The sequence below is a fragment of the Astatotilapia calliptera genome, chromosome 5 (genome assembly GCF_900246225.1).
Source record: "Astatotilapia calliptera chromosome 5, fAstCal1.2, whole genome shotgun sequence".
NCBI lineage: Eukaryota > Metazoa > Chordata > Actinopteri > Cichliformes > Cichlidae > Astatotilapia > Astatotilapia calliptera.
The window spans coordinates 22,773,964-22,789,415 of NC_039306.1; the positions used below are offsets into that span (position 1 = coordinate 22,773,964).

General features: G+C 39.8%; 1 protein-coding gene across 4 annotated transcripts; it reads left to right on the forward strand.

Moving 5' to 3' along the window:
* Positions 1-1,212: 1,212 nt before the first annotated feature.
* On the forward strand, positions 1,213-14,387 carry suox (sulfite oxidase). 4 transcript variants are annotated; one of them, XM_026168188.1, is made up of 6 exons: positions 1,213-1,317; positions 3,996-4,128; positions 9,571-9,641; positions 10,451-10,616; positions 11,266-11,508; positions 12,275-14,387. In XM_026168188.1, the coding sequence occupies exons 3-6, from the start codon at positions 9,583-9,585 to the stop codon at positions 13,493-13,495; spliced, it is 1,689 nt and encodes a 562-aa protein (XP_026023973.1). In that variant the 5' UTR covers positions 1,213-1,317; positions 3,996-4,128; positions 9,571-9,582; the 3' UTR covers positions 13,496-14,387. The 4 variants fall into 4 exon arrangements, with proteins under 4 accessions (XP_026023973.1, XP_026023974.1, XP_026023975.1 ...); XM_026168189.1 differs by lacking the exon at positions 3,996-4,128; XM_026168190.1 differs by lacking the exons at positions 1,213-1,317; positions 3,996-4,128 and adding an exon at positions 4,943-5,047.
* The last annotated feature ends 1,065 nt before the right edge of the window (positions 14,388-15,452 follow it).

The following is a 15,452-nucleotide window of genomic DNA, read 5'->3' on the forward strand; positions in this document are numbered from 1 at the left end:
ACGAAAATATATATTTTGATTTACAAGAAGACTATGTGTGCAAATGTAAATGGCCTGTATTTGTATAGCGCTTTACTTAGTCCCTATGGACCCCAAAGCGCTTTACACTATATTCAGTCATCCACCCAATCACACACACATTCACAAATGTACCAGGAGATTGCCAAAATAAAGATAGGGCAGTCCACTAAATCTGCTGTTGACATAGCAACCCTGTCCTCAGACCAGTTTTGACTGGATTACTCAAACATGGCAAAGCTCACATATTGGCCAAGTTTAAACAAAGGAAAGGGGCAACACTCTGACACATCAAACACAAGAGTGGACCAATGTGGGCACACTGCTAAGTTCTTCCAAAATGTGAGTCACTGCAGGGTTTTCCATTTGAATGTGTAAAGGAAAGTGAAACTGCGGGCGTGACCTCAAAATGAAACTGAAAAGATGGGATTAAAAGAGAAAACAGGTTGCCATGCCATCATAAAAAAGGCATTTTGTCTTCATTTTGCAGTTTCATTCATCTCTTCCTGCTGAGATGCACAGAATAAAAACGTTTCTGAGTTCAATTCCATTTCCATTGCACGTTCTCCCTGTGTTTGTGTGGGTTCCCTCCAGGTACTCTGGCTTCCTCCCACCGTCCAAAGACATGCAGTTTGTGGGAATAGGTTAACTGATTAATCCAAATTGCCCAATGGTTGTCTGTCTCTGTGTGTCAGGGCGTATCTCGCCCTGAAAAGGATAAGTGGAAGCGAATGGATAAGGATCTATGTGTCTGGGAGCAATAATGCTCAATCATAATAATATCTGCACTAATTTGAGAAGGTATTGTAACCGTGTTGCCAACCTGTCAGAGCTATCACAACCTCTACAAATATGAATGCAGATGGATAAATGTCATGCTACTGGTCCAAATTTTGGGATTCACTTCAAATTCCTTGCATTTGAAAAGAAAGTACAAGGTCTTTTGTGCTCTCTTCCTCCCCTCACCCCCTCCCTGTGCCCGCTTCTATTAAATGTTTGTTCCTGTTAAAAAGGAGTTTTTCCTTTCCACTGTGATGATTAATCAAACGACCAGATATAAATTTTTAGCAGAACATCTGCAAAAGTGTAGAGTAAGGCAGCAGCCACCATTTCTGCAAGTTTATCATGCATAAAGACTAGTGAGTGTAACAAGTGTCACCTGGCAGTTTGTTGCCTTCTGCCAGGTGATTGGCTGAAGAGCTGAGAAAAGGTAGTGGGTGTGTGGGGTGAAGTCAGCGCTCTTCTGTGGAAAAAACCAGAGGCAATTAATTCACTCAGGTGCGAGTGGGTATACTGTCGGTAAGAGACTTTTGCCATCTTTGTTTGGATCATTTGCTATTGCATGTGTCTATTTTTAATGTGTCATTGGACTTTTTTAGTGTGACCCAGGGGCGGAGCGTGGGGGTGGCTTACTGGGCTTAAGCCCGGGTCTTTTTGTCAGAAGCCCGGGGTCTTTTGGAGTGTAATTTTTTCATAGTTGGATGCCTGGCTGACAACTGTATAAAACAAAAAGTACACACAATATTCGAAGCACATAGTGCACACTGTGGGAATTTACGACTGTGCGTGAATCCCCCCTGATATTGGTATGATTCAAGACACTTCACCCGCTGCCTACTGGTGGTGGTCAGGAGGCCCGGTGGCGCCAGTGTCCGGCAGCCTCGCCTCTGTCAGTGCGCCCCAGGGTGGCTGTGGCTACAATGTAGCTTGCCATCACCAGTGTGTGAATGGGTGGATGACTGGATATGTAAAGTGCTTTGGGGTCCTTAGGGACTAGTAAAGCGCTATACAAATACAGGCCATTTATGATCCAAGCTCAGGCACTAAGCGACTGAGCGAGGGGGCAGGGCAGCTGCCGCCTGTGAGTGCGCTGTTGGAGAAACGGAGCCAGCCATACTAGGAGAGCTTAAGTTTGACCAGGTACCAAAGCAAATCATTCGTACCGTACAAATAATGTAAATATGACTGTGCATCACGAAAGATTGATATCAAACTGATCACTTGACCAATATTACATTACTCGCTCTTCAAGTGAATCAACAAATGGCGAAATGAAAAGCCGAACAAATGCTTTTTTTTTTTTTTTTTAGAGAGTCTTAGCTTACGCGTGTTTATTTCATATTTTCAGTTCTTACCCTCCCCGACTAAATCGGTTTCAGTAATGCACTGAAATATAAGAATGGACATTAGAGGCTTCTTTCAAAGAAAAAACTCAGGTAAATGTTATTTTATATATTATGCTATGTATGGTGTTCAGTATATTTCTATGCAAAACAAGAGGGATTTCAGTACACAGCAGGATATTCACATTTGTAACCAGATATTTACATACACTTTAGGGAGAAAACGTAAAACATTTTTACTGTACAACATCAATTTAGAGTAAATTTTTGTTTTAGATAAATATTGAAATATATTTTGAATTAGTTAAATGTCAGAATAAAAAGAGACAGAGCTTTTATTTTTATCACTTTCATCAAATTTAGGAGTACATATACACTAAGTTTATTGTTAATTAATAAGAAAACTCCAGACGATTCCATTCTGAGCTGAAGAAGCTTCTGATTGGTTAGTAGAGTCCATGTGAGTAAATTGGTGGCACACCTGTGGATGCATATAAGGCAAAACACAGAGCCTGTTTCTTTGAAATGGGAAAATCAAGAGATATCAACCAAAACACCAGGAAAAGAATTGTGGAGCTCCATAAGTGTGGCTCAAGTTTGAATACAATTTGGTGCCATTTACAATTAAGAAATACAGATAGTTTCTCTCTTTACTCTTAAAGTTAACAAATATGTTTTTTATATTTATCAATAAAAAAAAACAAACATTTAGTCTGATTTGATGTTACAATTAAAAAAAGTGTTTTGATCTGAAGAGTTCGTAAATATCTGGTTTCAACTGTAGATTTGATGATTGTCAGCACAAAGAGGGAGAGAGAGGAACAGAGAGAGAGAGGGAGAGGAGAATGGGAACAGAACAGAGATGAACAAGAGCAGGTAGACACACATGTTAGTCAAATGGTCGTTTACCACAAGTATCACCGTATCATAGGTACTCATGTATCTCGTACCTAGTGTTTCTTTTTAGGTTTGTTATTTTTCAAATTCTGTATTTATTAAGTTATGCAGCTTGTTTGCACAACAAGGCTAAATAATTATATAAACTTTTCTCAATCTAAATAGTGGACTTTGGTAGAATTAAAAAAATAAGTGTAGTGCAGGTCTATGATGATTTTTAGTGCTACTATCATCTAGTTCTGATTCTGGTTCGGTCTTGGTTAAGTCCCAAGTAGCCCTGATTTTGAACTGTTGTAGTCCTGTTTTAATTCAGGATCAGTTCTGGGTCTGGTTGAATTGGGGTTTAGTCCTCGTGTCTTGATACAGCCAGACTTTGTTCTGCCTTGCTGCTTAATTAAAAAACTAGTTTAAGGTGTCCTGCACATGTGATATATATTTTTCCCTATATGAAGTCATTCTTTTTTGAACAAAACTCAAAACAAAGCCAATTAATCTTTCAGTCATTTCTACCCCCCCCCCCCCCCCCCCCCAAAAAAAAAAAAAAAAAAAAAAATCCCACATGCATACTACCCTTTAGGGCTAAGCCCCGGGTGTTTCAAATGTCTGGCTCCGCCTCTGAAGAATTGATCAAGCCCTAGATCGACTGCGCGCAGGGAAACTGATCAATATTGTAGGTATATTGAGTGTTTGTTTTAGCTTCATGATTTTGAATGGTTTCATAAAATTGATATTTTATTGGGTAATATTTTAATTGATAATGTTGTTTGTTTTTCAGCTGTGCTGTCTCTGCTGTCCTTTTTTCGTCCTTTTTTCGTTCTTTTGATTGATTTGTAATTTTGTTTTGGTTAGTCCGTCCAGCCGTAAAGGCGGTTATTGATTGAGAGTAAGTTGTGTAAGGGCGGACTAATCCCCCTTTTTGTTTTTTAATTGTTTGTGCCACTTCCCTTTATCTCCCAGATCGCAGGCCATGCATAGCACTGATTCCCAGCTGCGCTGAGACCCGAATTGTTTGCGGTGTGTGCCACGATTGCAGTGTCGCTAAGCGGGGTGTGACGGGTTGCAGTGTTGTTATTTTCGCACAGTTTGTGTGGTAAGTCTCATGTGCTCTGGGATATCAGCAGGATGTGTTGTAAGTCCTGTCTGGAAATGAATGGGAATTTGTATGTCTAACTCATGTAATAAATAAATGATCAATTTATTTCTTTGCCCCGTTTACTCATCCCTTGTCCTCGGTTACATGAGCAAAGCGGAAAACTGCTGTGCTGATTGAAGAAACAATACATTCAGTTAGTCTTGTGTCTGGAACATTAGCAGCTCCTTCAGAGCTTTCTTGTCTCTGTGAAAGTGAGGCTGTTCCCATTCATTATATTTGCTCGTTTTAGCAGCGCATGAAGGCTTTTCGTGGCTTCTACATTTGTGCATTTGTTCAGGGTGTGGTCTCTGTGTTTTCTGTTCTCTTGCTCTATCTCAATTTTTGGTGTGGAGGACAAGCTGTATTCTGCATACCAGTTAGTATTTAACCTGTCAATCAGGTGCGTTCAGGATTATCTGGTCATTTAACTAGAGCTGAGCGTGTTAAAGTCACTGCTGGCACAGTCAATTTAGCAAATTGTTTATAATGCCTGTTATGTAAAATTCTGCCATAGATGTTGATATCACATTAATAACTATATGATAATACGCTAATAAATGTTTTATATTTTGCAGCAAAAAAAATAATAACGAGGTGTACATGGTTAATTAAAGGTATAAAAAGGTGTTTTATTTGTTAGACAGTTAGTAGTGAAGTTGTTTTATTTTTAAGACAGAATATTCAAAATTTAGTTTTATTATTAATTATTTCGGCGGATGAAGCGTGCCCTGTGCTGTCATTACGTGGATGAAGTAGTAGCTTTCTTGAACGTTCCTCGTTCACTGTGTGTGTGTGGGTAAGTTCAGAGATCCACAGGGTAGCTGTCCTTCGGGCATCTTGAGCAACACAGAACACTGCACACAGAAACACAAGAGAGGTGAGTGCGCTGCGGTTTGGACCAAAAAGCGGGAGAAAACTGATTTCTTCTGTTCATGAAGACTTATTTACAAGTTGGGTGAGGAAGGGCTACAAGAAGCATGCTTGCTAACTGAAATGTTAGCTAGGTTAGCCGTGAGGATGGTGATGAAGCGCAACGCCGGCATGTTTGTTACGTAGACATTGAAGTGCTGCCATTTTTAAAAAAATAAAATAAAATTTAAATTAAAACTGTGCTTGTGTTGAATTCGTTAGGATTATTGCCGCCTTGGTTCGCTGTGGTTAATATAAAATAGTCAGTGAAGATTTTTAATAGATTTTTCCCTCGCTTGTCATCAGAAGCCTCTAACCGGTTTAGCTAATGTGTACTCAGCGTGAACCAGCAGGGACCTGGAGCTTCTGTGCCCTCATACTCCTTTTTTGGTATTATTATTATGATGATGTTGTCCATGCTGGTTGTTTTGCCAGGTTTGACCAAAGTAAAAAGGACATTCCTCTGTATTTTATTTCTGTCTTGGTTGTTTTGAAAGTACATATTGTCCTTTTAGTTTACTTTTTCTGAAATGCAGGATTTTATATTGTTTTCATTTTAGTTTCATACATTTTATATAAGTCTGCTAATACATGTAATTTACTTTATGAAGTGTAACATATGAAGTGTAAGTATGTCCTGTCCATAGTGTTAGTTTTGAGGAACACCATGCAGATACTAGCAGATACTACAGAAACAAGGTGATTTAGCACTTTACAAAAAATGTTGAACCCGACCAAATATGGGATTTTGCAGATTTTGTTGATTTGTAAATTCAGTATTCCAATATATTGGCCAATATTTTTTTTTTTTCTTCGAGGCACATATTTACATAACATTTGTGTGTTGTTATTTACTCCTTTATGCTCTGCCCGACCTTGCTGGGATCAGTTGTTGTTGTTGTTGTTGTTGTTGTTGCTTTCCAAAGATTTTACCAAAGATGGTAAAATCCAAGCCAAGGCTGGACAAATTACGCAATGTTAACACTCATAACATGGGTGATTGGCGTTTATCCTATCCCTTTCTTTTTAAAATTCCATCTACTGGATGATATAAATGCTGATGGTGACTGATTAGATCAGTTGGTAAGGCTGTAACATACATTTATTCATTCGTCCTTTCACCATTCAGAGCTGCGACTGAGCTCTGCCCTGGCAGGCTGTGCTGGGGGAAGTTGTGTCTGTGGTTGTGGTTACTGATTGTGGTTGAATTTCAGAGGTGGGTCGAGTATCCAAAAATTGTACTCAAGCAAGAGTAGCATTACTTTAAAATATTATTACTCAAGTAAAAGTGAAAAGTAGTCTTCAAAAAAGTTACTCGAGTAAGAGTAAAAAAGTACTTGGTGAAAAGACTACGCAAGTAGCGAGTAACTGTTTGAAATGTCTGATTTTTATAAATGTTATCAGACAAACAATAAATAAATATACAAATTTTAGTATTTTCAAAAGGAATATATGTAAAAATCAACAAAATAAGGCACAACAATTCTAATTTCAAGATTTCAGATTTTCACAACATTTTTCAAACAAGCTTTTTTCACCAATACCTACAGTAAATAATATAAATATATAAACAGTGCAAACAATTTCCAGTGACAAGATATGCTGTAAACTTTATATTCATTTTTGCTCCAAATGGCACAGCAGCCTCAGAGAAAACATTAGAACGAGGTATCTTCATCATATGTACATACAAGGGAGCTCAGTTTACCATAAGTTGTATGGGTGTGCATCTATTTCTGCATATTTAGCAAAAATGTGCCATTTCTTCACTCAGTGAGGTGATGGTAAGCTTCAGCAGCAGTTTGCTCTCAAGGTTCTTGCTGTGAAGCTGTCACTGTTTATCAGTGAACAGGAGTCCTGCATGACTGAGAAGTCCTTCACAAGCTCCAGATGCATGAAGGGCTGTATTGATTTTGATCAACAGCTTCTTGATGTGAGGAACACCATGCAATAGAGCCACACCTCCAGTGAATGGACATGAAAGGTACCTCTCCAGCCCTGCTTCTGGCTTTCCTGACCCCATGGATCCATCATCTTAGTCGGTTAGGCTGCTTTTTGCGCTGGCCTCATCCAGCTCTGTCTAGGCGATGTCTGATGAAGTTGAGACCTGTGGAAAGATGTAAGGTTTTCAAAAGAATTAGCTCTGGTCATTATAGTGCTGTATTCACTGCAAAGCTGTGGATGTTTGGCAAGAAGATTCGATCACACTGGAGATGTTTTTTTACTAACTCTTGTAGAAAAACAAAATCTTGTCATTCATATCCCGCACAAACAGTTTGCAATGAATTCCAGATTAACCCATATGGAAAAGATATATATAAATCTTATAAAGTTTGTATCTGTCTTGTGTGAAACTTGTATGAAAAGCATATAAGAGTGAAAATGGATATAAGATCCCTTGAAAAATTATATAATGAAACTTATATGTTTTGGATACTTACTAAAATGTATGAAAGTAATGAGAAAATGGCCACTTTCATGAGTAAATCATGTAAGCCTTATATAATTTACTCATGAAAGTGGCCACTTTCATGAGTAATCGCATAAGTTTTTACTATTTCTTTTCCATATGGGTTAAGTTTAAAATAAGAATGCGTGCAAGGCTAAGCAGTGCTAGCCAATAGATCCTCCTGTTTGGCTGTTACTCTGGGAAAAGACGAGAAAGACATTGATGGAAGCGTGACTGGAGCTGCGATGTAGCCTATATAATATTTATATTGTACGAACGTGATAATTCTGTATATTGTAATAACGTGATATTATATTGATACGCTTCCGTATCCGAGGCTTTTCAATGTGGCCTCACAAAATTATCACAACTACAACAACCATGAAAAGAGCTGGATGGACATTGCTGCTCAATCACAGCTGCCTGGTCAATGTTTTTCATTAGTAATTTAGCAAAGTTGACGGTGGTGGTGTGTGTGCCTGTGTGAGTGAGTGAAAGACAGAGAGAGGGAGAGCGAGAGACAGATTTTGTATGATAAGCTTCATGTTATGAATGCACAGTTTGAGCACTCAGGTCGTATCAGGCCGTATAGTGTGAGACCCTGCATCGTGGCCTATGAACTTCTACCCATAAATTCATATGGATATTTCACCATCTATCACCATTCAGACACAAAGAGTCTGATACCTTATTTAACAGGATTTTATGCATTTTCTTGTTATTTCAAGCCTTTTGATGAACAAAAATCTGTTTTTCAAGTTGGAGTAAATCATAAATATAAATCAAGGTTTTATGTATTTATTTTCTATATCTATTTATCTTTTTCTTATCGCTGTGGGTGCCAACAAAAACCGCATCATTGTGCTTTTGTCACATGTTAGCATACTTGTAACAATACTGCTGCATGTCGCTCGTCTTACACCCATTCATAAAGTAATATGTTGCCAAGAATCATGATTGCTAGTATACATCCACATTTAAAACCAGAACCACTGTAAAAGCTGTGTCATCTTTTAAATACAGTCTGTCCAAATCAGGTTTGTAGTTGAAATCAACAGTGCAGAATCGTGCAGAGCGTTGTACCAAGTTTGGTCCCAATACTTTATATGATAAAATATAAGGTAAGCTTAACTCTACAGGTTAGACACACACACAGATGTTTTTCTGTAGCCCTGTTGTTATTTTACACCAATACAGTTGTGTTTATGGTGATATGCTCAGTTGTAACATCTCCGAAAGGTTAGATTTGGTGATGTTTCTGCTAAAAAGTGAAATTTTCAGTTGTCATTCTGAGTGAGACAGACTGAGGTCATGGCATTACTTCTGTTCAGCTTTGTGAACACATGACTCGGTGGTTGCACAACGCTTTCTGTTAAAAAAAAGAAAGTGGTTAGATTGTAACTGTGCTGCTTCTTTAAAAGCTGTCAGATAAGTCAAAGTAATGTTTATGGCTGTTGTGATAAGATATGTGTAATCACCTGATAAAGCACAGCTATGTCATGTGATATCTTCTGGTTTATCAGTGGTCTGTAAATGCGTTTTTGGTTGGTAGTTCTAGTTTAGTATGGTATTGTTCTCGATTCTCGGGTTAGTCAATCTTCTATTCCTCAGTTTTTATTGTTTGCTGGACAACATACAAGAGTGAATTGAACCCTTGGCCTCCTCGTTCCCCTCCTCCCTGCTCACTCCCCCTCAGCTGGTTGGCTATTTTTTTTTGAAGGATGAAGTAACAGCTTGTTGGTCAGTTGATTAGAAATGGAAACATTTTAAAGTTCTGTTTGTCATTTACTCAAAACCCATTGGCTGTAAGCGTACACACAGTTTGGAGTTTCTCGAGGAGTGCAACAACATTGAATTATACAAGTAAAAATTGGGAACTCTGTTGAAATGTTTCACATTACTGACATTTTCAGAAGTACATTTATCTGCCCCTAAGACCTGCTAACAAAGTGTGGATGGAAAAATAATGATCAGCTACCAGATGATGCTCATGTGCTTTTTTTATTTTTATTTTTATTTTTTTATTTCTCTTACTTTGTCAGAACGTCAATGCAATGCTGCTCCTCAGACGCTGCCACAGGCTGAATCCAATTGGCCCGCTCAGCATTGACAGGTACATTATTATAACAACGTATTTCTAATGTTTATTTCATATAATTTACTTCATTTTTACTTGTGATGTAGCTCAGTAGCTGAGCTCCACTAAGACAACTTTTTCTGGTTAACAGACTGTGTACCTGCAAATTAATTTAGTGTTATGAGTTTTTAGGTTACGTTTTTAGTGTACAATAAATCTAAAAGCTTGCACTTTATTTTGGTGCTACAGTAGCAATTAGCAACATATATTCCAGGTTTTTCCTGGTGAACATTTAAAACTGACAGAAAACTGACAACTACAGGATGTCTTAGTTTTTTTTTTTTTGTCTTGCATTGTGCACTTCTTCTTTCTGTCACAGGCATAATCTGTAAACAAATGATGGCTGTAGCTTCCAGTGAATAAAAAGTAAAGAAAATGCAGAAGTGCCTTAAACCTGGAAAGTGTCTGATTGACAAGAACATTTTTCAGCTTAACCAAAACACATTGCCAGTGCAGTAAAAGCATGCATCAGTCATGGATTGGCCATCCTGGAGCTCAGACCTCAACTTTACTGACCCAGTGTGGGATCATTATGACAGAGAACCGAACAAAGAGCAGCCATCTTCCAAAGAAGCGCTTTAAATGTCCTTCAAGAAGCCTAGCCTTCTGAAGACTAGTTAATGAAATGACAAGAAAGCTGCCTAAGAGAGTCAGACTGTGTTTAAGAATGAAGGTGGTCATACCAAACATTCACTTTCATTCTCATTAGAATTTTACTAGTAGGTTTTGCTGTGTGTGTGTATATATATGTCAAAGTTATATTTCCATTTTTAAAATGTTCTCAGAAATCAGGTGGCACCTGTAGTTGCATCGTGTGCAGTTCGTCTCTGCAGCAGCAGCAATGACCAGAGGTTTCACCAATATGGCTTCAGTGCCAGCTGGAGACACGTCCTGGCAGGACTGCTGGCTGGCACAGGGGCTGTACTAGCATATGGTCTACACCGTCACAAGGTTACAAACGGACAATATCTGTCCATTTTTACTTTCTTTTTAAAGTTTAATGCACTTTTTTTTTTTTGCCATAATTTGCTAAATTATGCTAACTACATATGTTTTTAACCACAGCAGCAAATGAAAATTTAAAATTGCACCGTCTCAGCAAAAATCTTTATCAGCAGATTTTGTACCTTCAGAGTTTGTCAAGCAAAAACAGAGCACTGCCCTGCAAAGTCCACGGTCGTTACAGAAACCCTTTCTCAGCAGTACAACCAGATTAACAGCACCGACAGCATAATTTTCTCAAACTGCCAAGTCTGACATTTTCTAACTTTAACAGTTAAATGTCAACTGATGTCTTTCCAGGAATTAGGCTGTACCTAATGAGGCTCGTATGCAAGCAGTCAGTGCTAACTCTCAAGGAGCTGCTTACTGGTTGTTTATCTAGTCAAATAAAAAAGGCCACACGGTTTTATGTTAAGGTAGTAAGCAGCAGTAGCGCTTCAAATTTGAAAAGTTGAAAGCTCATATATTTTCTTCTTTTGACATCCCAGGGAACTTTTTGGTGTTTTTAATATAAGTAGGGAGTATATAGGTCTGTGCATGACCATTAGTTTATTGCTATTTTGATAGAAACTGATGCCTGATGCCTCTTTCTGTGCAGGCTATAGAGAAGAGCTCCCCGCTTCCTATCATCAGCCAGGAGGAAGTTACAAGGCATCGCTCCCTGAAAGATGGCGTTTGGGTCACCTACCAAGGCGGTGTCTATGACATTACCGAGTTTGTTTCCATACACCCTGGTGGGGAGAAAATCATGATGGCAGCAGGTGGTGCCATTGAGCCCTTCTGGTCGCTTTATGCGGTACACAATCAGGAGCATGTGCTGGAAATCCTCTCTGAGTATAAGGTGAGAAACCCGCTTGTTTCTGTTGATTTAACTAAAGCGCTGTTACATACTAAGGAGTTAAAATGTACTGCACTGGGGTTTGTTATTCAGTATTAAAAGATCAGGTGTAACCACTGAGCTTGGTTAGAGTTTAACATAATCACCCCTGTAGTAAGTTAGCTAAAGGGGAGCGTGGGTGTAAAAGCTTTAGCAACACTGCTATTCATAGAAATTTACCAGGAAAAAAAACTTTCTTATGGGTGGAAATAGTTGTGTCAAACGGGATATTACAAAGTATAGCTGTGTGGAAATTTGCACTTAAACCAAACTGCAGACCTCAACACATGTGTGAGCCTTTCATTTGACATCAACACAGACATACCCAGTGCTAAGCTTGCAGAGCTCTTTCTTTTAATAAGGTTCTCACTCAAAAGAAAAGCTGACATAATAATAAAACAGTAGATGCTGTTCATTAGATATTTTTGAAAAATTGCAACAGAGGTTGATGAGCTTTCGCAGCACATCGCTTGAATTTATCCTTAAATTAACTTTTTAAATGTATGCTGTTCATCTTGCCCTTCTGTTCAATGCAGACACATATGAAAAGGTCTGCTGCACACTATATACTGAGGAAAACCTCATGGCTGTAAGCTGAATGCTGGCACTCCCTCAAGTGGTCACTGAGGAAAAAATGTGTGGCTGATGTTTTTATTAGCTTCTTGAGCTGAAGAGAAGTTCAGTTGCAGTTTTGGTCTAATAAAATCTTTGTGTTTGTGGTTGATGCAAGATTGGTGAGCTGAAAGCGGAAGACCTGAAGAAGCAATCTACTTTTAAATCATCAGACCCCTACTCTTCTGACCCTGAGCGTCACCCTGCCCTGCGCACCAACAGCCTCAAGCCCTTCAATGCTGAACCTCCGCCTGAAATCCTCGCTGACAGCTACATCACGCCCACTGCTTTCTTCTTCAAAAGAAACCACCTCCCGGTTCCTCAGGTGGACCCCGATTTATATCGCCTACATGTGGAGGGGCTACCCAGAGGAGTGCTCACACTGTCTTTAGAAGAGTTGAAGACTCGATTCCCCAAACACACCATCACAGCTACCCTGCAGTGTGCAGGAAACCGCCGTAGTGAGATGAATAAGACCCGGCAGGTTAAGGGACTGAACTGGGGCTTTGGTGCCATTGGTAATGCGACATGGAGCGGCGCCAAGCTCAGGGATGTCCTGCTGGCTGCAGGTTACGGGCCAGATGTAGCCCAGTGGGCTCGCCACGTTCAGTTTGAAGGACTGGATAAAGAAATAACAGGGAGTGCGTACGGTGCTTCAATCCCTATAAATAAGGCAGTTAGCGAGGAGGGTGATGTGCTGCTGGCCTATGAAATGAACGGCAAGGATATTCCAGCCGACCATGGCTTCCCCATTCGTGTGGTTGTACCAGGTGTAGTGGGCACACGCAACGTGAAGTGGCTGGGTAAAATAGTAGTCAGTGCACAGGAGAGCAGCAGCCACTGGCAGCAGAAAGATTACAAAGGTTTTGCCCCTGGAATAGACTGGGACACAGTGGACTACAAATCTGCTCCAGCCATCCAAGAGCTGCCTGTTCAATCTGCCATTACCACACCTGCAGAAGGCTCCGTGATCGATCGCAGCGAAGAAATGCTGACTGTGAAGGGCTACGCTTGGAGCGGCGGGGGCAGAGAGGTGATACGCGTCGATGTTTCTGTGGACGGAGGGAAGACGTGGAAGGAGGCCAAGTTGAAGAGCAGCGACAAGGAAGGAGATCAAACTTCTCCCCCACTAGGACGAGCTTGGGCATGGAAGCTGTGGGAGATAACGGTTCCTCTTCCTCCAGAGGCCCAAGAGCTGGAGCTCATTTGCAAGGCAGTGGACAACAGTTACAACACGCAGCCGGACACATTCGGTCCGATCTGGAATGTGAGGGGCTTGCTGAGTAACGCCTGGCACAGAGTGAAGGTGAAGATCAGCGAGGATGACGACGAAGAATAGGCTCAGCGGTTGAAGTACAGAAATCAAAAGACTTAGAGCTTAAACAGAGTCATCTCAGAGTGGGCTCTTTTTGTCTTTTTTAATTACATTTGTGTCATGGACTCAGCAAATGTAGGATCAACCAGGAGTAGCACTACATTTTGAAATATTTTTGACAAACAGCCTTAAAAATGTATTCATTTTGTTGCCTGGGAGATTTGCAGTGGTACACACATGGGATGAAGCTCAAGGCTGTGAACAGCCAAATTAAATTGTCTGGTTATCTCCATTTATTAGTCACTGTCTTTTATTCTTAAGCAAAACTGTGGTTCAGTTTGACTCTGAAGCTCTGTGGTTTATAATGATGAAGCATTTATTTTTTATAATCCATATTTATAACACTGAAGATGAACTTAGAGCTATTCAAAGAAAATCTACCTGTAGTAACCATCTCGTTGAAGTAATCGATGTTTGGCTTAGGTTAGCGCATCAGTGGTGGACTGTGGCCTCTGACTAATCATGCTGCTCTTTCAGAGGAGATATGAAATACAAAACTATAGTGTGAAGTTCCAGCTGAAGTCCAGCTGTGTACAGGACAACGCTACAGCGCAGCAGAGGTCCCTGTGTGGTAAGGAGAGGCCAGAAAAAATATACTGTTGAGAAGTGAGTGCTGACTCCTTACACTCAGAGAGAGGACGGGAGAATAATATGTAGGACCAGTAAAATGTAACGGTTAGTCATTTTAGCATTTGTTTGAAGAACTGGAGAAACTGCAGGTTTTATTTTTTTACAACATTATGAAAATATGCCGATGCACTGCTCTTAAGTCTTATTAACAGGTGGATTATATTTGAAAGTGTGAGAATCATGAAATGTATTTAACTGCTTACAATGAATAAAGACTTGGACTTTACACTACTCTCAAATTAATGTACAAGGAATAATTACACCATGATGACAGATGGCTGTTGTTACAGATGGATTTCAGCAACTTTCAGTCCAGCTGGTACACACAACTCCTCCTGTCAGTCACGTAGCTCTGCTCTGTTTGCTTTAGATACTTACGTGTGTGTGTGTGTGTGTGTGTGTGTGTGTGTGTGTGTGTGTGTGTGTGTGTGTGTGTGTGTGTGTTGTCTTATGATTTCAAAAGCAGCCCGATCCCAAAAAAAGAACACTTTGTACATACTAGTCTTACTCTTCCCTCCTTTTGTTCCTTTTTCCCTTTTAATTACATAACTAACTTTCACAACAATGACAAATGCAAATGGCAGGAAGCACAAAGCTGACGCCTGAGGTTTACTGCAAGGTCAGCAAACACGCAGAACTGTCACATTGATGGTAAATGGTAATATTTTGCCAGTATGAGACATATTAAGAAAAGATGTTTCACCTCTCATTGAAGATGCTTCTTCATTTCTAAAAACAAATAGTGGAGAAAGAACAACGTATTTAAACCCTAGTGGGGTTTTGGAAGTAATCCTGAGGGTCCTCATATGAGCCAAGTTGTGGAAAAAAGGCGTGGGTCATTACCATCACCAGGGGTTAAGGGTGAAACCCCCTGTGAGACCTTGCCCCACTCTGCCATGTGAGGTCACCTAAGGAATAGTGTGAGTGTTCATTGAAGATCCTGGGAAGAGATCTCAAGACTGCATTTTAGGTGGCTAAAGCTGGTGTAAGTCACCGCCTCTGTTCAATGATGGTTGTTCACATTGGACATTGATAACCTCTTTCACTCCTGTTTCACACCATCTGTCTTCTCGGTCATTGATATGATGAGAAAGAGGTTTTTTTTTTTAAGAACTAAAAGAACTGAAGAAGTCCTGTTAACTTTTCAGGCTCTCGCGCCTACCATGAACCTGGACAGCTGAGACATAAGTCATTCTTCTTAGCTTAGTACTACTATGTAAATCAGTGCTAGAACTGAATAATTATGAGCAAAGACACATCACGTTATAAAAGTTATTACTATAACCTAATA

Coding starts and splice junctions, on each gene's coding strand:
- suox (XM_026168188.1), top strand. CDS start 9,583: ATGCTGCTCCTCAGACGCTGCCACAGGCTGAATCCAATTGGCCCGCTC. Junction 9,642..10,450: donor GGCCCGCTCAGCATTGACAG/GTACATTATTAT, acceptor AAATGTTCTCAG/AAATCAGGTGGCACCTGTAG. Junction 11,509..12,274: donor AAATCCTCTCTGAGTATAAG/GTGAGAAACCCG, acceptor GGTTGATGCAAG/ATTGGTGAGCTGAAAGCGGA.